The 22,848-nt window shown below is 36.5% G+C and overlaps 1 protein-coding gene across 2 annotated transcripts; it reads right to left on the bottom strand.

Moving 5' to 3' along the window:
- Positions 1–315: 315 nt before the first annotated feature.
- Positions 316–11,832, bottom strand: sbk1 (SH3 domain binding kinase 1). Of its 2 annotated transcripts, XM_048174315.1 has the most exons (5): positions 11,068–11,832; positions 10,627–10,929; positions 5,433–5,617; positions 4,978–5,180; positions 316–3,563 (listed from the first exon to the last, which is right to left on the bottom strand). In XM_048174315.1, exons 2-5 carry the CDS (start codon positions 10,665–10,667, stop codon positions 2,790–2,792), a joined length of 1,203 nt encoding a protein of 400 aa, XP_048030272.1. In that variant the 5' UTR covers positions 10,668–10,929; positions 11,068–11,832; the 3' UTR covers positions 316–2,789. The 2 variants fall into 2 exon arrangements, with proteins under 2 accessions (XP_048030272.1, XP_048030271.1); XM_048174314.1 differs by having other exon boundaries at positions 10,627–11,832.
- Between the last annotated feature and the right edge of the window lie 11,016 nt (positions 11,833–22,848).

Genomic DNA, 22,848 nt, shown 5'->3' with positions numbered 1-22,848 from the left:
CAACATGCTAACGAAACATTTAGAAAGACAATTTACAAATATCACTAAAAATATCATGTTATCATGGATCATGTCAGTTATTATCGCTCCATCTGCCATTTTTCGCTGTTGTCCTTGCTTGCTTACCTAGTCTGATGATTCAGCTGTGCACAGATCCAGACGTTAATACTGGCTGCCCTTGTGTAATGCCTTGAACATGAGCTGACATATGCAAATATTGGAGGCGTACATATTAATGATCCCGACTGTTATGTAACAGTCGGTGTTATGATGTGATTCGCCTGTTCTTCGGAGGTCTTTTAAACAAATGAGATTTATATAAGAAGGAGGAAACAATGGTGTTTGAGACTCACTGTATGTCATTTCCATGAACTGAACCCTTGTTATTCAACTATGCCAAGATAAATTCAATTTTTAATTCTAGGGCACCTTTAAATTTCGGTTTGTTTTTCACTAAACCCTATCGTATAACCCCAGAACACTTGGAATATATGGCAAGTGTTGCATGGGATCCTTCTGTGATACTTTTGCATCATCTTTAAAAGCTTGATGCTGGTCGCTATTCACTGCCATTATATGGTCAAGCGCGAGCGGGACCATTTTACTGTGAACTATCCCTTTAAGATCCTATAAAAATATGGAAGCCACTAGGGCTGCACAATTCGAGTAAAAAAATTGAATTTCAAATTTGCAGCACTTTTTTGTTGGGCTGCACAATTTGGCCCAAAATTTTGTAATTATATTTTAATGACTATAAAATAATATTTATTATTATTATTATTATTATTATTATTATTATTACTAAATAAAAATATTTAACAAAATAGGAAATATAAGTGATTTCGGTTTTCTTCCAATTAATCGTGCAACCCTAGAAGCCACATTACATTAAAGGTTTAGTTCACCCAACATCATTCACTCTCCATCATGTCATTAACAGATAATTGATTCCATTAAAAAGCTCCAAGCAGGGTTATTATCCTTAGCTAAAACTAAACCAAAACCATAAAAAAAAATCATTAATAGAAATAAAATAAACATTAAATACCTAGTTCTGTCATGAAACTCTAGACGGCGCAGGCTCAACTCAATTTGGTAGCGATCACATCGCTATCTACATACTGTAGCTGATTGGGTTGCTGTTGCATCAGAGGCCAATGAGCTGCGGCTCAACATTCAAATACTGGTAGTGTTGCTGTTAGCAGTCTGCAGCACGCTTTCAGAAACCTGTATAGATCTGCTTTGGGGGTCATTTCATGTATGTTATATGTGCAGCAGCAGCAGCATGTCTTACATGTTCACAAGTCTGCGAATGCATTGGCAGTAGCAAGTCTTGGTACTTGCTCTGCAGCAGCAGCAACGTAGCAGATCTATTCCACCAAGACCAAATACATTAAAACTGCCATATCCAATCTCTCCGAGAGTAATGACAGAACTGAAATAAAATAAAATATTTAAAAAACTAGTTGCATTTCTCAATATTCATTTAAAGTACTGAAATATCTAAAACTAAAAATTAAAAGTCTAAAACTATACACAAATTTAAAAAAAAAAATCTAATAAAAATGATTAAAACTTCCCCTAAAATTCAAATAAAATTCAAAATATAACAATCTAAAATAGCATATCAATTATACTAAAATAACTCTGGCTTCAAAGACAAAAAAGCACTACAAAAGAAGTCTTTACACTATATTCTAAGCCTTGTAAAGCCACACGTTGATCAGCTTTGAGCAAGAAACAGATTAAAATGTGAGTTGAAAGTGTTTCCTGCATGCAGTAACTCTCAAATATTATTGAATTCAAATACAGTACATCAAGATGCATCAAATTTGATGTCAATGACCAGGAGCAATGTGTGCAAAAATTATACAACAGCTTGTCATTGGTCAGTTTCCTTAAAGGGACATCTTTGTACTTTATCTACTCCTAAAAGGGGTATATTAGTACCTTAGAAAAGTAATATGCACTAATATACACCTTTACAGGTACTGCCTCAGTGACAAGTTAAAGGTATGATTTTTGCACATTCTTTCTGATAGTGAAGATGCACAATATTTGAAGCAAAAATACGCATCAATACAATTTTTGGTTAACAATGACTTTTCTTCACATAAATCTATCATATGGCTATAGAGGACTCAGAATACGGTACTTTGATGTCATTTCAGGATCTTAACAACTACAGTACCCGTTGTGGAGCGATGTGCAGTATTTCTTCATTCGTGTTCCACGCAAGAAAGTACAGAGCCCCTAAAGGGATATATTATATGAGATGGGAGGAAAATGTATATTTCAATGCTTTTGCGTTCTCTTCCAAATGTTTTGCGTTCCCCCGAGAAACTTTGCGTTCGCTCGCAAACACAAAAGTTTTTCGAGCGAATGCAGTTTCTCGGGGGAACGCAAAACTTGCATTGAAATATTTTTTCCTTCCCATGTCCCTTTAGGGGCTCCGTAAGAAAGAAAGACATGGGTTTGAAACGACATAAGGCTATTTTTTTTATTTTCTTTTTTTTTTGAGTGAACTATTCCTTTAAAATTGAAAGCAATTATATGAAATTCAGCATGTTTTTTCTTGAGAAACGGATTAATTTCTAGTGCTAAAGTGACCTATAAGTTGATCCTGACCTACTCTAAATTAGTGAGGTTTCGAAGTCACCATGTAATATTTTTGCTAGTTCTTTATCACCTATGCCGTTCTTGTCGTTCTTGTGCAAACGTTTTTCCAGCAGTAGTCCTGAAGTAATATTGCTACCTGTTTCCCGGCCGTCCGGTGAAAGCCGTACATTTCATACACAAATCTCAATAGGAGTAGTCATCATTACTTTACTCTTGTCTTGGCGGTTGGGCGACGGGCTTTTGGAGGACTCTTCCCTTGAAGAATGTGGTTCAGACAGGATGCTACGTTTGAGGGGGGTGGGGCGTAGACAGGAAGCGCCTGAAGGAGGAGAGGGCTCTGCGTGTCTGTGGGCGGAGCAACGTGCGGAACCTCCCCTAGGCACCCTACAGGAAGCTCTGCGGCGATGATGATTCAGCAGGTCGTATTTCAGGAAGTAGAACACCTCTTTAACCCCACAGCGCCGCTCCGGCTCCAACGCCAACAGCCGACCGAACATGCGTAACGCATCGTCAGAAAAACGCCGCCATTGGGAGGGAACGGCGCCAGGAGGACACGCCCCCCGTTGCCAGCGCTGAAATTCCGAAAAGAATGCGTCGTTAGGCAACGCCGCTTCCCATGGAAAGTTTCCCGTGAGCATGCAGAAGAGCAGAACTCCAAATGCCCACACGTCCTGGGTCGTCGCCACGATGATGCCCTCTGAAACCGAGGCCTGGCACACCTCAGCAGCAGTGTATGGGATGGTGCCGCTGATCCGCTTGATCCGGCTGCCCGCCCGCCGTGTCATTCCTAAATCTGCCAATTTCACACGTCGGCACTCGCGGTCGAAAAGCAGAACGTTTTCTGGCTTCACATCACGATGGACGAGACTCTTGCTGTGCATGAAATCCAGAGCCAAACCCAGCTGCTGAACACAGCGTTTGACCATCTCCTCCGGCAAACCGGCCTGAAAAGAGACGCAAATACAGAAAGGCAGAGTTTAGGGCAGAGGAGGTATAGAGAGAATAGGCTCGTAATCTATAAGGGATTCAGTAGAAACTTGCAGTTGACCTTGATCCACCTAGTTTTCCATAATCAAAGGCAGGGTCACACAGCATGTACACAGAAAATTTTAAAAAAGAGTCTCTATATAACAGTTACACTCTAAAAAATGCTGGGTTAAAAGCAACCCAAGTTGGGTTAAATATGGACAAACCCAGCAGGTTGGGTTAAAGGGCACCTATTATGCCCTCTTTCACAAGATGTAATATAAGTCTCTGGTCTGGTCAAGTTTCAGCTTAAAATACCCCACAAATTTTGCCCCTATTTGGGGGTGAGCAAAAAACATGCCTTTTACTATATTACTCCACTATATTTACTATATTAATCCAAAATTGGTTGAAAAAAAAAGGCTGGGTGAAAACAACCCAATCTCTGGGTTTGTCCATATTTAACCCAGCATTTTTTAGAGTGTACATACAGAAAGCTGGTTTACTGTACTGTCCATGTCATCCAGACAAAAAAAATACTAGTATATTTAGTTAAATCTCACAAAGAACATGTCCAGGTCATCGTTTACATACAAACAAACTAATAAATACCATTCAAACGTTTAGGTTCGACATGAATTTTTAAAATGTCCTTGAAAGAAGTCTCTTCTGCTCAGCAAGACTGCATTTATTTGATCAAAAATACAGTAATATAGTGAAATATTATTACAATTAAAAATAACTGTTTTCTATTTAAATATATTTTGAAAAGTAATTTATTCCTGTGATCAAAGCTGAATTTTCAGCATCATTACTCCAGTCTTCAGTGTCACATGATCCTTCAGAAATCATTTTAATATACTGATTTGCTGCACAAGAAACATTTCTGATTATTAACAGTTGTACAGCTTAATATTTTTGTGTCTCAGGATTATTTGATGAATAAACAATGTCAAAAATGAAATCTTAAAAATCTTTTTGAATTGTGTTATCATAATTTTTAAGACAATTTAAACACACTCCCACCCCCAAATACTACTATTAAAATATTATATAGTAAATATTTTAATTTAATTATACTAAATTAAATTATTATTACAATATAAGATAATAACTATTAAAATATTACTTATTTTTTGTCATTTATTTTTTATTTTAAATGCAATATTAATATACAATAATTTTATTTTTATTACAGTAATATATGCATTTTGTATTTGGATTGAAATATGACCCAGAAATATGTTTTTGCACATTCAGCATATTGCATCAGTACAAGAAGTAACAGATGATCTAATTCTGAAGAGCATTCTAACATACTCAAGTACTGATACAGGAATTAAACCTTCAAATACACAATTAAATAGTGTTAAAAATAAGGCGCTGTGATACCTGAGGTGGGATGATGTCGAACAGGTCTCCCGCAGGTGCGTACTCCTGGCCGAACACGTAGCTGTCCTCCGTCTCAAACAGGACGTTCAGAACTTTGATGATAAACGGGCTGCAGCCCAGCGCCGCCGTCAGGCTGTACTCGCGCAGGAAACTACGCAGCTTCGTCTTGTTCTTACTCACGTACTTCAGAGCCAGTTTAGTACCTGCAAATACACAAAACAGCAATGAATGAAATATAGTCCATCAAGACCAGCGTTTTTAAATGTACACAATGACAGTGTTATGGTTAACTAAAACTGAAACTAAACTTCTTTAGCTGAAAAAAAAGAGCTTGACTGTTCACTTCTATTGCATGGAGAGGAGCAGCCAGGACATTCTGCAAAATGTTTTGTTTTGGTTCCACAGGAAAAAAGATAAGTTGGGAACAGCACTGCCTCATTTTCACACAGACTCACCCTGTGTCCGGTGCACCACCAAGTCGACTTTGCCGTAGGTGCCCTTCCCCAAAGCACCGATCAGCTCATACTGCTGTTCTACCTCAGAGGCGGAGAGAGACGTGATTGACAGTGCCTGCATGTCCTCGACCGGAGCCCCGCCCGTCTCACTGCCCCGTCCCACTGCGAGAACCCCCACCTGGGCACTAAGAAACACACACACATTATCTCACATGCACTAACAAACATTTCAAGAGGAAGTGTGTCCTGGGGCCAGATTTCTTGCTTAGTAATTTTGTCATATTTACTTGAGAAGCAAAATGATTTCAGAAAGAAATCATCAAAATGAAGTGAAATATATTTCAGTGGGGTAAGAAAAATAAACATATCTTAAGTCAATTTGCTTCTCAAGTAAATGTATCTTGATTTTAAGAATGTTTAGATACTTGTACAGGAAAATGTATGGAAGAGGATTAGGCCAAGCAATAATAAAAAAATAAAACCATCTCGAGATTAAAGTTGTTAAATTTCGAGAAAAAACTTGTTAAATTTCGAGAAAAAAGTCGAGATAAAATGTTGAGAATAAACTCGTTAAATTACGTGAAAAAAAGTCGTTAAATTACGAGAAAAAAGTCGTTAAATTACGAGAACAAATTTGTTAAATTATGAGAAAAATGTCATTAAATTTCGAGAAAAAAGTCGAGATAAAATGTTGAGAATAAAGTCATTAAATTAACAAATTTATTCTCGTAATTTAACGAATTTGTTCTCGTAATTTAACGACTTTTTTCCTCATCATTTAATGAGTTTATTCTCAACATTTTATTTCGACTTTTTTCTCGAAATTTAACGAGTTTTTTCTCGAAATTTCTCAACTTTAATATCAAGATGGTTTTACTTTTTATTATTGCTTGGCCCTAATCCTCTTCCGTAAAAATGACAAAAATACCTAGTAAGAAAATCTTTTTTTCGCAGTGCAAAAAGTAAAAAATCTTGAGAGAAGTTAAGAAATTAAGATAAATTGTAAGAAGTAAGTTAGTTTTCAAATATTGTTATATAAGCACAAATATTGGTGCTGTTCGGTCATTTTTGACTGAAAAATTTTACGCTTTTTCTTAATAATTTTTTTACTTTATCGGAATTGGTACGAAACTTGGTAAAGGTTTTGGTATGTAAACACACACAACATAATCATTGACATGATTTGAAAAGGTTAAATGGTCCTTAAAAAAAAGAGTCACACTTGTATTGTTCGCGGATAAAAGATGACCACGTTGGAAACGTATGGGAGACGAATTTCATCTAGTGGAAACATTTGGTACTGCGCCCAAACAAAAATCTTACTGAGAGCTCATTTTTTAAGATATCAACCTCAAATTTGGAAGACAAATTGTTTAGATTTATGGCTTTGATTTTTAGAGTAAAACATGTTTTGGAAAATATATATTTCATATACAATTTAAAAATAGCGTTTATGCATTTTTAATAATAATAAACATCTATAACTTTTTTTCTAGTTTCACTTTCTTAATTTTTTTCACTTTAGCAATAATTTGCCACGTGTCATCTTTAAATAGAGATCAAACTTAAGTCTGTGCTCCAAAGCATTCTCAAAAAGGTAATAAAATTCAGTCAATTTTTGACCGCACGAGAGGGTTAAGTACATTATTTGTTTTCTTAAGAAGAAAATGACGGACTTTGGTGTTATCTGATTGTATGGTGATTCTTGTCAAAGATTTGCTGATCAAAAACGCCTCAAATGTCGTTTTTTAAGTATGCACACTATTTTTGGAGTCATGTTTTCTAATGTGCCATGTATTTTAAATGGTTATTAATAGCAGTCTGTTGCCTTCACAACCACCCCTTGGTTAAAATCGCATTCTGTGGGGGTGGGTGCATGTGTTTTCGCCTTTCGCCCCGTTAGCGACGGCTCTGTTGGCCTGCACTGACTCTTTGATTCTGAGTGGCAAAGTACTGGCATCATGTGAGAAGTGAGTAAACAAGAAAGAGTGAAGATTAAAATATAGAAGTGCCAGTGCTGGCCCACTTCGAGCACTGTTCTTGAGAATGTTTTGTGAAACTGGCCCCTGGCGGCCCCCTAACTCTCTCTTGGTATTATAGACCCCCTTGATGACGTCATTTGTCTCTAGCGCTGTTTGTTCTCTCTCTAACGCTTGTGTCCTTATTTCTTTCCTCTCATCAGCACTCTACCCACACTCTATTTCCCTAGCTGTGTACCTGATTTGCCGCTCTCAGACGAAGCAGTCAAATCTTTGTAAATATTTCAACAGCAGCAAAGGGCACTAACTGAATCACGGTCCTGACGTCTCGCAGAGCTCACGGGGAAAAAGCAGTGACCTAGAATGAGGCCTCATGTTATCAGCATCATGCATAGTGACAGCGCATTGAGCTCGGGCTAAAAAACAAGACCCTCCGCTGAGCATCACTGCTACACAACAACAACAACTGATGAAGACGCCAGATGACCTTAAGATGACCTCTGAGAAGTTCTGATGTGCCGAACCCCTGCTATTCTGGCTGCTTTCGCCCCTGACTGAGACACAAATGAGACATTGATTCAGGAACATTCTCATTTTCTCTAGAGGTCATTGTCTACCTCGGCTAGATACCTTTTATTTTCACTGCATTAACCCACCTGTCGTTCTCCCCGGCCCTTCATTCTGTACCTCAGCTCTGGGTTGAGCAAAAGAATATAGGAATATATTTCCGTTTCAATTTATAAATTGGAATTTCAATTGAATTGGCTACAACGCACAACACACATCCAATATTGAATTGGAATGACAGGAAAAGGAATTTTCTGGATGACAATTAGAAGAAATTAACATTAATTCTACATAATACAACAACAAAATGAGCTGGAACAGAAACTTTCCATCTTATAAAACTGCTTAATGTTAATTAGCTCCATTTTGAAGACTTTAGGGTAATATATGTATGTTAGAATCCATGAATGGATCATTATTACAGTGATTATTATGTTTGTAACATGTTTTATGTTTGATAAGGGTTCTTTTAACCCTAAAAGAGTGTGTAGCTTTTCATTTCTAAAAGGGGTTCTTGATTATGATTTCACTTTTTTAACTTTAGTTAGTGTGTGATGTCGCTGTTTGAGCATAAACAACATCTGCAAAGTTACGACACTCAAAGTTCAATGCAAAGGGAGATATTTTCTTTTAAAGGACTCGATGTTTAAGTACTAAAACAAATGGCTGGTAGGGACTACAACGAGCTTCTTCAGGGGTTGGTGACATCACAAACCCCAAAATTTACATAAACCCCGCCCCCGAGAACACACAACAAAGGGGGTGAGGCCATGTTGAGCTGCTTTAGAGAAGAGGAAGAGTTGTTGTAGTAGAGTGTTGTTGACATGCCGTCATTTTACACCAGACTGCTTCACAAACGAGTGTCAATTCAACGCTGGATTTGCACAAAAGATTAACATGACGGCACATGCTAGCCGATGAGTTGAATCAACTCCACAGCAACTACATAAATTTATCCACTAACCATTCAGAAACGTCTAAAAGTTGTAACTTCTTCCTGAGTCTCTCCATCAGTGTCGACTCCGGTTTGAACAATGTAAGGCTGAACACCGTTACTGACAATGCTCATTTTGTCTGCGTGAGATTCTCCAGCTTTGTTGTTGTTGAGCAGCTGAAGCATGAGCTGTTAAAGCTCCGCCCTCTTCTGGAAAGTGGGCGGGAGCAGCAGCTCATTTGCATTTGCATACAAAACGGCGTGTTTTTGTTCACACCCAAATAAGGGGAAATTTGACAAGCTATAATAAATTATCTGATCAAAAATGACCAAAAATGTATGCACCTCTTGATGGAAATAACATCACAATATTTATTTCCCTCAAGAGATGCATCAATTTTTAGTCAAGATCTTGTATAAACAATGCAAGAGGTGAGCACTCTGTAAAGTCTCCTCCAGCACATCCCAAAGACTTTCAATGAAATTAAGGTCTGGACTCAGAGGAGCCAATTCATGTCTGAAAATGATTCTTCATGCTCCCTCACAACCATTCTTTCACAATCTGAGCCTGATGAATCTTGGCTTTGTCATCCTGGAATATGGCCATGATGTGTCTTCCTACATGATTGTTAAAGAAATGAAAAGCTACATCTTTTAGGGTTAAAAGAACATAAACATACTAGAAACATAATAATCACTGTAATAATGATCATCCATAGACTCTTAAATATTTGCCTACTAAAATCCAATATATTACCTCAGTCTTCAAAATGAAGCTAATTAACATTTTGCAGTTATATATTTATAATAAATTAATTTAATTTTAATTTTAATGGAAAAACACTAAATGTATGAAATAATAATATATATAACATATATATTTATAATGTAGAAAGAAATAGCTCATATGTTGTGTGTATGAAAACATGTTTATGACTAAATATAAATGTAAACTGTTTTTAACCACTCACGCAATCTGAGTGTAAATCTCTGACTGTGTCTCACTTCAGTTTGCTCAAGTCTGAAGATATTTGATGAAAGATTTATTTTGCAAAAATATTGCTGGTAAATTTCACAAATAATAGGAAAGAAATGGCAAGTAACACATTGAATTAAACATGAATTTTTAAAGTACAACGACTGAAATAGTGTTTTATTTATATATATTCAGTTTAATTTACATCATTTTTACAGTGTATCTTGAATGCACTTTACTATAGTAACTTAAATTGCCCCACTTGATAAATGGGACAGCCTGTTCCTCATTGAGCCTAAATGTTATATTAAGGTCAACACCTGAAGTTGACCTTTGACCTGCCCTCCCTGCTATCAGGTAACATTAATTTCACATTAATTTCATTCATATATACTTACAAATATTTTTTTATGTATTTATTGAAGCATTTTTACTACTTTCTTTTCCTTCCTTTTTTCACCTTATTTAGTCCCTGTACTTCACGCGCTTTGGCGATATTATAAATGTTAACAAACACGCCTGTAATATCAGACTCTGAAAACATCAACAACAACAAAAATGCATGAATACATGACGTGCCACCAACAGTGCAAAACAAGCACTTCAGTACAGCAAGAGCCCACAGCAGGTGCGAGTGAAGCGTCTTCAAACAAAAGAAATCAATACACATGTCGGGCTTCAATTTCACACTGTGATGACCTGGATTGAAGGAGAACTCCAGGACGCTCTTGAACTCACCTGCTGGTGCCCTGCTGTCTCTCTCCCTCATGTTCCTGCATCCAAACGCGCGTCCAGACCTCAGCCGTCTAGGAATTCATTCCTCGTTTGTTGTGCTTACAAAAAAGCATGGTTTTCAATCACAAAGAATGAGTTTCCTCAGCACTCCTGAAGGACGTGTGGATCAGAGCTCTGTTAAACAAAACACACTGTGCACCGCTCTACATCCTCAGCTTTGCTCTCCAGTCCTGCGCTCATGTGGAAAAATCCCAGTCTTTTCTGCTCTCCTGTTTTGTGTTTCCTGCTTTCTTTGTGAAGGGTCTGCTGGAGCACGAGGAGAGAGGAGCTGGTGTGTGTGTTCAGTCATCAGTGATGTACAGTGTGTGTGTGTGTGTGAGAGAGAGAGAGATGGAGGGGAGGGGAGGGGTTGCATGTGTGCGTGTCTATGCGTGAATGACCTACTTCATTGCGTTCGCGCTCCTGGATGTTGGAAGAACGGCGCTGGTGCCCGTCGCGTCTGTGTCTCGCAGCATCCAGGGTCCTTTAGGGATGTCAGATGTGCTCATCCAATGGCCAGTCTCTTGTTCCTGTGTTCACATGACCACAGAGCCCCTCGAGCCAGCAGTGTCCCAGCATTCAGGCTTCATTTTCACCCCCGATTTAATGCAGAACATCAAAGCTATTTTTAGATCTTTTTCGCATTCCGTGACATTCAAGCACATTTTCCACCCAAGTTCTCATTCCTTTAAATGTGTACAGTGTTTTTACGATCATTGAGATGCTAATATTTTTTATAAACATTTTAAATTAGTTTTAATTTTTTAGACTTTATGGTTTTATTTTAATTTTAGGTAAAGTTTTAATCAGTTTTTGTTTTTTTTATAGTCGGCTTAAATGGAAGTTATAGTATTTTCTTCCATTTTGAGTGAAGCGGCTTCTCAAACAAGAAAATATGTAGGGCGTGGCTTATCGGTGGGTCTCATGTGAGTGACAGATTGCGCTGCTCTCGCGCCTGTAAACACGTCATCAAATTATTTTCAAATTAAAATTACAAGGCAAATTTTCAAAATTCATTTAAAAATAGGCTAATTGACCCATCGCAAAGACCTGCCCTTACTGTTGCTTTGTCCGACAAGCCATGGCGCTCTTGCGTGGGCTGCGTCCGAAAACTGGAAAATACTGCCTTCGGAGGACACATTTCAAGGTAGGAAGGCATCAAGGCACGTCCAAATCCGATGTTAGCTTCACTTCCTGTCTCCTGAGATGCCTTCATCTGATCATTTTTGAAGGCAGCATAGATGTATCCTTCGCTGCTTTTGATACCCCACAATCCTGTGCTTTCCATTCTGTGAGCTAGAAACATAAAGATGCCGTCTGAAAATTTCGTTTGCTGGTCAGTTTGTGTGTAAAAGTACATTTTTGACCACTTTCCACTTTTGATGTAATTTCTAGCAAGAAATTACTACTGTAGTAATTAACAAATATTTGATTAGTTATCACCAAAGCTCGCGCTGTTACGTTGCCTCAGAAGTCTGTCCGAAATCAGTTTCGTGAGGTGCCTTCATGCACAAACGCTGCCTTATAAGTCATTGCCTGATAAGGCAGCGAGGCAATAAGTTAGCTGCCTAGGTTTTCGGATACACCCATCATGTTCTCACAGATTGAAAAGACATTGCGAGACAAAGAGGACACTGCCTGTTGTCGACAGACAAGACAGAGCAGGTTACTTTTGGTATGAAACATGCTTTGAGTCCTAGCTTTCAAATTGTGTTATTTTTTTTTAAAGAAATTTGAACAATAAAAACCGCTTTGTGGCTCTTTAATGTGTTGTGACAGATTGCTGTAGCACCTCAGCTCAAGCGGCTTGTGAACCGATCATTTCTTCCTACTAGTTCATTTATAGCATCAAATAAACATGAATGAACATCAGAAGGAATGTTGTTTCAAACGCGGAAAGACGTCAGTACACACCATTTTTCAAGTTCAAGTTCAACTTCAAGTCCACTGAGGTTAATCTTCTAATACTGCGTTCAGGCAGGTTTTTGAGCCTGTAAGTCACGACTTCAAATCACGACTCACGACTTTGTAGCTTTCCAGGAAAATCGCGCCAAACTGCGTAAAAGTGTAAACAAACAAACATGGCGGACCGTAAGGGGCTTATGCCAAAGACTATAGAATAACACAAGACGTGTCACTCGTATTGTTTTGAATGGGAGAAAGTGTAACGCGCAATATGGCGGAATAAGTCCCGCCTTCTAAATAAGAGCCAATCGCCGACTGGTAAAGTCATCGCGTCACTTCAGCGGCCGTTATAATCACCGGTTTCTATAGAAACAGTCAGACGCGCGCCTCAGAAGAGACGCATGCGCATTAGCTTGATCCAGCCTGGAAAATACAGTTTTTTTGTCATGATTCGAGCGTTTAGAAACTTAATTTATGAGCCGGTTGTTGTTAGATTTCATTGGTGATTTCAAATCTGAAATTTAATCGTAAGGTTGGCGAACAGTTTTGGAGAATTTGATGTTTCCCCATACAAAGAGATTGTATGATGCCCAGGATGCCCGAGAGGCGTTTCAAAGATGGCCACCGAGTGAAAGGACTTGTCTCAAAGGGACTTTGCTTATGCTCATTAACAATTATTTCTATCGCCAAAGGTGCTTACTCCTTGCTTATTTGAGGGAAACAGAGGAGGAAAACGGCGCATAAGGCAAGAGAAGCTGTTATACCTTTTATTTTATCGTGCACTTGCATAAACACCGCATCCGTAGGGGCTGCCATTGTTGTTTCGCGGGCTATATGTGACGTAAGAACCCGTAACTGGGAGTACGTCGATCTAGTACGAGTTCACGGCTTTGACTGCTGTTCCGGTGCACTTTCACGGGTAGAAGGCTGGAAAAACACGGGTTACAGGTTGCCTGGAACGCGGCATAACTCTCCTGACTGCTTTGTTGGACAAATTGGCGGATTCGGCGTTATGATTGGTTAGATTGCTTGTCAATCAAACTCCCGGCGAATGTGCGCAGATTAATCATTTATGATAAATAGGCCTACTGCAATATTCCATTAAAAAAACAAGAATGGCCCGTTTTGATGTCATGGTGACTTTAAATATGACTATATAGTTTTTAAATAATTTTCAGTTCAGTTTTTCCATTAGAACAGGGGTTCCCAAACTTTTCAGCCCACGACCCCCAAAATAACGATGACAGTGACTCGCGACCCCCACTATCCTCGGAGGTGGTTAATGAGTTGTGCACAAAGGCGCACACGCACTAACGCATGTTTCACACATAGGCCTACTCTGTTTGCAGTGCGCATTTTTTTCTGTGCCCATATTAACGGATTTCACACTGCACGCGGATGCGGTCCGGCAGTGCGTTCCAGGAGCGGTGCGTCTGCAGCAGTGCAGCGATCATTTACGCGCCGAGTCTATTTTTGCTGTGCTGCACAGCGCTGAATTAAAACGACAGCGCACTGTTCGCATTAAAATAAACATGTATTGACGCGAAAAAACTAGTAATTTCACCATAGATTCATATAGTTCAAAGTCTCTGTTACACAGTTTAAACACGGCATTTTTGCCTCGGGTAAAGCAAGGAAAATAACACCTTACCAGGCATTTAGGTGAACAAGGAGACATAAACAATAGCACTCGTCTCTTCGTGAAGGTGGAAAAACAGTTCTTTATGACCTGAGGGATTTATTGTAAAAAGATTTAAAAGGAAAGAAAAGACGAGAGTCGCCTGTTTTTGTCTATTTTAATTTTTTTTAAAAAAAAAAACGTTTTTGATTTTAACATAAAGCTTACGTTAAAATGTTTTGCCACTTGCGTAAGCAACATAATATATAAATCTAAAGTATTACTTCAGATAAATATAAAGTATGATATGAATAAACGTTTAAATATAGTGCGTTTAAACGTGACATCTATGAAATATAGTGTAGGCCTATACAAAGAGAATCGCTGTGCTGACAAGCCATATTCAGTAACAACTTTTGGATTTGAAATAAAAATAAGTAAATGTTGTGTTTGTGATACACAGCCATGGAGCAGTTGCGCACTGCAAACGCGGCATATGTGAAGCGCGTGCTTCTCCGCTCTCCTCCGCCGGCCTCCCTGCGTTGTCTTTTTTGATCGATATTAACCAACGTTTCATTTCGACACATGTCTGAATGTTTAACATGTTGCAGTAAACTGACCTGCTGCAGCTGATGCTGTTGCTACTATGTCATTAATCTGTCGTAATCACCTCAGGAGTCACGGCCGAGGAAAGGAAACTCGAAAGGTTGATGGCTTTTTTTTTATTTGCATGGTTTTTGTTTTTAATTTAACTACTATTTTTAGTATTTTGTGACAATTATTGATAGAATATACTCTTTCTAATCGTTTAATTATTATTATTATTATTATTATTTTTTTTTTTTTTTTCTGGAAATCATCTCGCGACCCCTCCCTCACTGTCTCGCGACCCCCCGGTGGGTCGCGACCCCGACTTTGGGAACCACTGCATTAGAATATAGGCCTAATTAATGTAATCGCTATAGTGATGAAAAATCATGTTTACTATACAGTTCGCATAAATTAAAGGTAGCACAGCAAATACTATCATGATGCATCAAAGAATGTTCGTTATTCAAAAACTAACCGACCACAATAACATCACTGTGATATTTATGTTGGCAGGTGGTTAAACTAAACCTAGGCCTAAAACATAATCATAACGAACGTTTCAAAACTATTCTTTTGCTGCCTTCAGGAAATGTAAATATAGTTAAATAACACTGACGTTTCCTCTCATTCATTAGAACGGCTAGAAACCGTGTTTTGACATCCGTCTGAAAGCCCAAACACACAATAATCTCACCTCTTGTTTGTGTTACGCCACAGTTTCTCCTTTCATTACTCTTTCTCTCATCTTACTGCTTGCACACTTTTTGTCCTAGTTTAAGTTGCTGTTTCCTCACTTTATCCAGGTCGACATGTTTTTTTCTTTTGTTCGGAAACACACTTTAAAATATTATATAACATTGTGAGGTAAAGCACAACTACTTTGGCATTATTCTTATGCATTTTTAAAATTGTATATATATATATATATATATATATATATATATATATATATATATATATATATATATATATATATATATATATATATATATATACTTCCAGTAATAACACTAATTAATTATACTTCCATTCAAATATATAATTTATTACAAAAATATAATTATATTACTATACTTTCATATACACTATAATTATTATATACTTACTATACTTATAGTATACACTAATTACTATAGTTGCATATTAGCTTGCATATTAGCTGTTTATTAGTGCTTATAAAGCAGCACATATTAATACCTTATTCTGCATGATCATAATCCTACATAATACCTAGCCTAAACTTAACAACTACCTTACTAACTATAAATAAACAGTAATTAGGAGTTTATTGAGGAAAAAGTCTAGTTAATAGTGAATATGTGTTTCCCATACTAAAGTGGTACCAAAATTGTTATTGATTTTTTCAATATTAATTATTATTATTATCATAGTCATTATTATTGTTAATATAGCCTAATATTGTTGAAATATCACAATTATAATATAATTGTACATTATATAATTATGTATCATATATATTATATATTAATATAGTATAGTATTTATAATCTAAAATTATTAATATAATTATCATATTTTCATATTAGTTATTATCTGCCACTTTTATTTATAATAATAATAAATCATAATTACAATAAAAATAGTTATTATAAAAATATTAATATTAATGTACACTAATAGTTTTTTATTGTTGTTATTATTCTTTTTGTTGTTATTGTGTACATTAAGTTTTTTGAACAATGATAATAATTACAAATATTATTATATTGTAATTTAGTTTATTTTACATAATAAACTATATTTATTATATATAAATGTGAAATAGTATTATATATTATATTATTTGTAATACTGTCATACTAATATTATTATTATTATTAATAATAATTATTATTATGTGCCACTTTATTAATTATAATATTAATATTATATGATTAATAGTATGATCATTTTTGTGTAATATAATATCATACTATTATAAATGTAGCCTAATATTTTAGTAATAATAATAATAATAATAATTAGTAGTAGTATTGTTAATACAGAAAACTATTATTAATAATATTATTAGTAATTATTATGTGCCACCTTTATAAAAATAAATATTATCATTATATTAATAATAGTATGATCATTTTGTAATAATACTATTATTAATGTTATATTAATTAATAATAATAATAATAATATTATTATTACGGGAAAATATCTATTATTAATAATACTAATAATATTATTAATAATTATTATTATCTTCCACCTTTATAATATAAATATTATATTAATAATAAATAGTATGATCATATTTATAATATAACATCATACTATTATTAATGTAATATTAATTATTATTATGTGCCACCTTTAATAATATTAGTAATAAGTATTATTACAGGGAAAATATCTATTATTAATAATAATAATATTATTATTAATAATAATATTATTAATAATTATTATTATGTGCCACCTCTATAATATTAATATTATATTAATAATAGTATGATCATATTTGTAATATAACATCACACTATTATTAATGTAATATTAATTATTATTATGTGTCACCTTTAATAGTAATAAATATTATTATTATTACAGGAAAAAAATATTATGCAAACACCATTATTAATAAACATAAAAAATCTATTGTCAGTGTGTTGAATGAATTATAAAATAAAACATCATTAGCGGTTGAAGTCTGTTGGACTGTACTGTGCTCAGCCTCTGTTTTGCATGCCAGTGCACACATGCTGGAGGAGCGTGGCGGCGTCACGTGAGCGTCTCTCTCCACAGAGGCCTGTTTGTCTCGTTTTCTCTCTCTCTTCCTGTCATCCCTCTCTAAATGACATCTGTACGTATATGAAGGAAGGTTGTAAATATTCTTGCTTTCATGCATTCATTAAGAATTGAGAAGCAGCCCTCTGAGGATCTTCCCAGTCTTGTACTCGCTGATTATCCATGAAGCCCTTGACTGCCTTCCAAGCGCAGTCAGCAGGTCGCGGATCTCTCGAGAACTAAATCATCCGGCATTTATGAGGAGACATGCCTCCAACACACTGCCTAGAAAGACAAACTGTGAAGTTCACAGATTTCATGTTGAATGTCATTGCCATATTTTGTTGTTTTAGAGAAAAGGCCTTAATTACCCACCTGAGGTTTGAGTGACAGGCTCTGAAGTTCAGCAAAGCATCTGTCATGGCTGCCTGATGGAAACGTCAGCACTGACCTTTTTGTGTTCATGCATTTGTCAGTGTTAAAAGTTTTCCTCAAAAATCAATCCGAGCAGCTTGAGCCGAAGCAAAATACTTGTTTGGTTTTTAAACGCCCATTCAAAGCAGTCTGATATTAACTAGGGAGCATCATGAGTCATCTGCAATTCTAAAGTGACTGATGATCTAATGTACACAACCCTGATATAAATATCTCAAACTGCTGCATCCCTTTGAGTGCGTCATTGTGAGGCAAAGGATGTCCTGCAGGCAGGAGCTTCATCTCTTGAGAGAGAGCTTATAATAAGGTCACTCGCTCTCGCTTTCAGCGATCAGACGCTGCTTCTGTAGTCTTGCAGATCAGGTGTGACTCAAATCAGTTCTGATGGTGCTACAGATATGAATGATGTCTCAAATCAGGTGATTTGTTGAGGAGAAGTGCACTGTTACATTGATTAAAGGGTGAGTGTAACGGAGGCCAGCTAGTAGTCACTGTGCGAGTAAACCTCACTCCTCTGATCTCAAGAGATGCTCTAGGGACTGATGCTGGAGTTTGCAGCCTTTAGCCTCCTTGTTAGAGCGTCCGACTCCCACGCCAGAGACCCGGGTTCGAGGTCCGCGCGGAGCGGGGCGAGTAGGACCTGGGTAGAGGGGTTACATTAGTTCACCCAAATTAATTACTCACTCTCATGTCGTTCCACACCCGTAAGACCTTCATTCATCTTCGGAGCACAAATTAAAATATTTTTGATAAAATCTGATGGTTCAGTGAGGCCTGCATTGACAGAAAGTTAATTAACACTTTCAGATGCCCAGAAAGCTACTAAAGACATATTTAAAACAGATCATGTGAGTACAGTGGTTCAAACTTAATGTTATGAAGTGACGAGAATACTTTTTGTGCGCCAAAAAAAACAAAATAACGACTTTATTCAACAATATCTAGTGATGGGCGATTTCAAAACACTGTTTCATGAAGCTTTACGAATCTTTTGTTTCGAATCAGTGGTTCGGAGCGTGTATCAATCTGCCAAAGTCACGTGATTTCAGTAAACAAGGCTTTGTTACGTCAAGTGTTTCGAAATGTTTCGAAATTTCAATGGTTCACGTGACTTTGGCAGTTTGATACACGCTCCGAACAACTGATTCGAAACAAAAGATTCGTAAAGCTTCATGAAGCAGTGTTTTGAAATCACCCATCACTAGATATTGTTGAATAAAGTCGTTATTTTGTTTTTGCGCACAAAAAGTATTCTCGTCTCTTCATAACATTAAGATTGAACCACTGCAGTCACATGAACTGATTTAAATATGTCTTTAGTAGCTTTATGGGCATTGAAAGTGTAAATTATCTTGCTCTTAATAGAAGCCTCACTGAGCCATCGGATTTTATCAAAAATATCTTAATTTGCGTTCCGAAGATGAATGAAGGTCTTACGGGTGTGGAACGACATGAGGGTGAGTAATTAATAACTGAATTTTCATTTTTGGGTGAACTAACCCTTTAACTATGTTTTCAGTGGTGTATAAAGACCTTACATAATGAACCATTATGTTTTTATTACCTTAGAATGATCCATTTCTATCTACATACACCGCGGGTCCCCTTACATGGAAGTTGCCATTTTGCGCCGCCATGTTTCTACAGCAGCCCTAAACAGACTGACTGCTCTAAAGAGCGCGTTTCACTTGACTGGCTACTCTCTGCTGTCTCAGATGATGACATCTTTGTCCTGTGTTGGCCACCGTAGCTTCTCTATACTGCAATTCACAACCTCACCGCTAGATGCCGCTAAAATTTACCTAATTTACCTTTAATGTATGTGCCAAGTCAGTTTGATCCACAACACATTTTTGAGTTGATGTTTTTCTTGCATTTGCGTGCCTGTTTTTTATTTTGGGTTATAAGCCTGCAAAGTTTTGACATTCTGAGGTGTTGTAGAGTGTGCGTTTGCAATACAATTCAGTTTGACCCACAAATTTCATGGTTACAGGCAGGTGCACAGACCCAAAATAAAAAAGGTTTTATGTGTTTTCACTGTAAAAAAAAAAGATTGGTTGGTTTGACTTAAAAAAGTAAGTTACCCGGTTGCTTTAAAATGTTGAGTTCATTGATATTAAAAATTTGAGTTAATACAATGAAGGTGATTGTTTTAATCAACAAAAACTCAAAATATTATGTTATCTGAACCACATTAAAGGGTTAGTTCACCCAAAAATGAAAATAATGTAATTTATTACTCACCCTCATGTCATTCCACACCCGTAAGACCTTCGTCGTTCCACACCCGTAAGACCTTCAGAACACAAATTAAGATATTTTAGTTGAAATCCGATGGCTCCGTGAGGCCTACATAGCCAGCAATGACATTTCCTCTCTCAAGATCCATTAATGTACTAAAAACATATTTAAATCGGTTCATGTGAGTACAGTGGTTCAATATTAATATTATAAAGCGCTGAGAATATTTTTGGTGCGCCAAAAAACCCAAAATAATGACTTATATGATGGCCGATTTCAAAACACTGCTTCAGGAAGCTTCGGTGCGTTATGAATCAGCGTATCGAATCAGCGGTTCTGAGCGCCAAAGTCACATGATTTCAGCCGTTGACAAGTGTTTTGAAATTGCCCATCACTATATAAGTCGTTATTTTGTTTTTTTGGCGCACCAAAAATATTCTCGTCGCTTTATAATATTAATATTGAACCACTGTACTCACATGACCTGATTTAAATATGTTTTTAGTACATTAATGGATCTTGAGAGAGGAAATGTCATTGCTGGCTATGCAGGCCTCACTGAGCCATCGGATTTCAACTAAAATATCTTAATTTGTGTTCCGAAGATTAACGAAGGTCTTACGGGTGTGGAATGGCATGAGGGTGAGTAATAAAATACATTATTTTCATTTTTGGGTGAACTAACCCTTTAATTATCTTAGTTGATCTGATAAAAGAAAAAATGTGGTGATATCAAATCATGAAAATGTTTATTAACAGTGTTGTTATGTCAGTTATGCATTTGCCAGAAGTTTTTATTCAAAGAACTGGTAACTGAATTCATGATCTTGCTGTTTGAGCTTCAGGAAAACACACACAAACACACCATTTAAATAAAAAATACTGTTTATAATATTGTGATTTTTGCTGAATTGCATTGAATTACGGTCAATTTGACATAATACAAGGGTTAAACCCACACAGAGCACCTTGGAATCATGGCAGCACAGGCAAAGGCTGAAGGAGAAGTAAAAATCTAGTTTATTTGCTGTCTGGTGAGTTCGGCCATCTCTATGTAATTGGATTTTATTTTTCACGGTCTGGTCATTTTCTTCTGAATTCTCCTCGGTGTGTTTCGGCTTCTAACAAGATGCGTCTTGACAGGCAGTTGCTACATCCTAAGATTACATCTTACTTACAACTAAAGAGAAAACTGCTGCCCTGGAACCGATTGCTTGAGGGGTTTTGTCTGTTATTTGCAGTTTGAGCTGTTTGTTCTGCTAATGCTGTCTAGTGATGGTCAAGGGAAAGAGCAGAAAAAGGGAGAATTGGATTGGAGCAAATAAGAGACGAGGGTGTGAGAAGGGTCTTTCTATGTAAATGACAGCGGTATCTCGGCTGAAATGCTTGGTTTGTTTACACAAAGCTGAGAAATGTGTGGAAAAAGAACGATAGAGCTTTGGATGCTGCCATCTAGTGGTTCAGAAAGAGTATTTCAAATCTCAAGTTACCGGATTCTAGCATTGGGACGCATGATTCATTTTAGCGAATCGGTTCGTTTGGACAGTTAATTTTAATGCAGCGTTTGATGAAATGATTCATCAATTACTTTGAGTCGTCACTTAAGAGTCCCAAGAAGTGACTAGCCTACTTTTTCATTAGCTATTGCAGTTTAGAACTGTTTTTTATTAGGTTATTTCAATTACGTTTGGTTTAATTTTAAATTCTGTTTTACTCCGAATGTTGAAAGAAATACAATGACGAAAAATTTTAAAAGTTCAAACTACGCTTTGTTCATCAATCAAACAACATTCAGTCCCAAGGCAAGGCAAAATTATGAATTAAAATCTCTACTCCATTTTTAACATGTTACAGTCATGCAATAGTTATAGGATTTCATTCTTCTTAGAAATGAATATTTGTATTAATATACAGTTGCAAGAAAAAGTATGTGAACCACTTGCAGAATCTGTGAAAATGTGAATAATTTTAACAAAATAAAGGAGATAATCCAAAATGCATGTTATTTTTTTATTTAGTACTGTCCTGAGTAAGATATTTTACATAAAAGATGTTTGCATATAATCCACAAGACAAAAAATAGCTGAATTTATTAAAATAACCCCATTCATAAGTATGTGAACCATTGATTCTCAATACTGTGTGTGGTTACCTGATGATCCACGACTGTTTTTATGTTTTGTGATGGTTGTTCATGAGTCTCTTGTTTGTTCTGAGCAGTTAAACTGAGCTCTGTTCTTCAGAAAAATCCTCCAGCTCCTGCAGATTCATCAGTTTTCAAGCATTTTTGCATATTTGAACCCTTTCCAGCAGTGACTGAATGATTTTGAGATTCATCTTTTCACACTGAGGACAACTGAGGGACTCAAACTCAACTATTAAAAAAGGTTCAAACATTCACTGATGCTGCAGAAGGAAACACGATGCATTACAAGTCGGGGGATGAAAACTTTTGAAGGATGAAGATGTCACAATTTTTCTTATTTTTTTTAAATATACATTTTTTTCATTTAGTACTGCCCTTCGGAAGCAACAGAAGATACTTTCATGTTTCCCGGAAGACAAAATAAATACAATTTACCTTGATCTTCAAATTCAAAAGTTTTCACCCCCTGGCTCTTAATGCGTTGTGTTTCCTTCTGGAGCATCAGTGAGTA

Source organism: Megalobrama amblycephala, linkage group LG22 (genome assembly GCF_018812025.1).
Source record: "Megalobrama amblycephala isolate DHTTF-2021 linkage group LG22, ASM1881202v1, whole genome shotgun sequence".
Taxonomy (NCBI): domain Eukaryota; kingdom Metazoa; phylum Chordata; class Actinopteri; order Cypriniformes; family Xenocyprididae; genus Megalobrama; species Megalobrama amblycephala.
The sequence above is the reverse complement of the archived record's forward strand: the minus strand, read 5'-3'. Positions and strand labels throughout refer to the sequence as shown.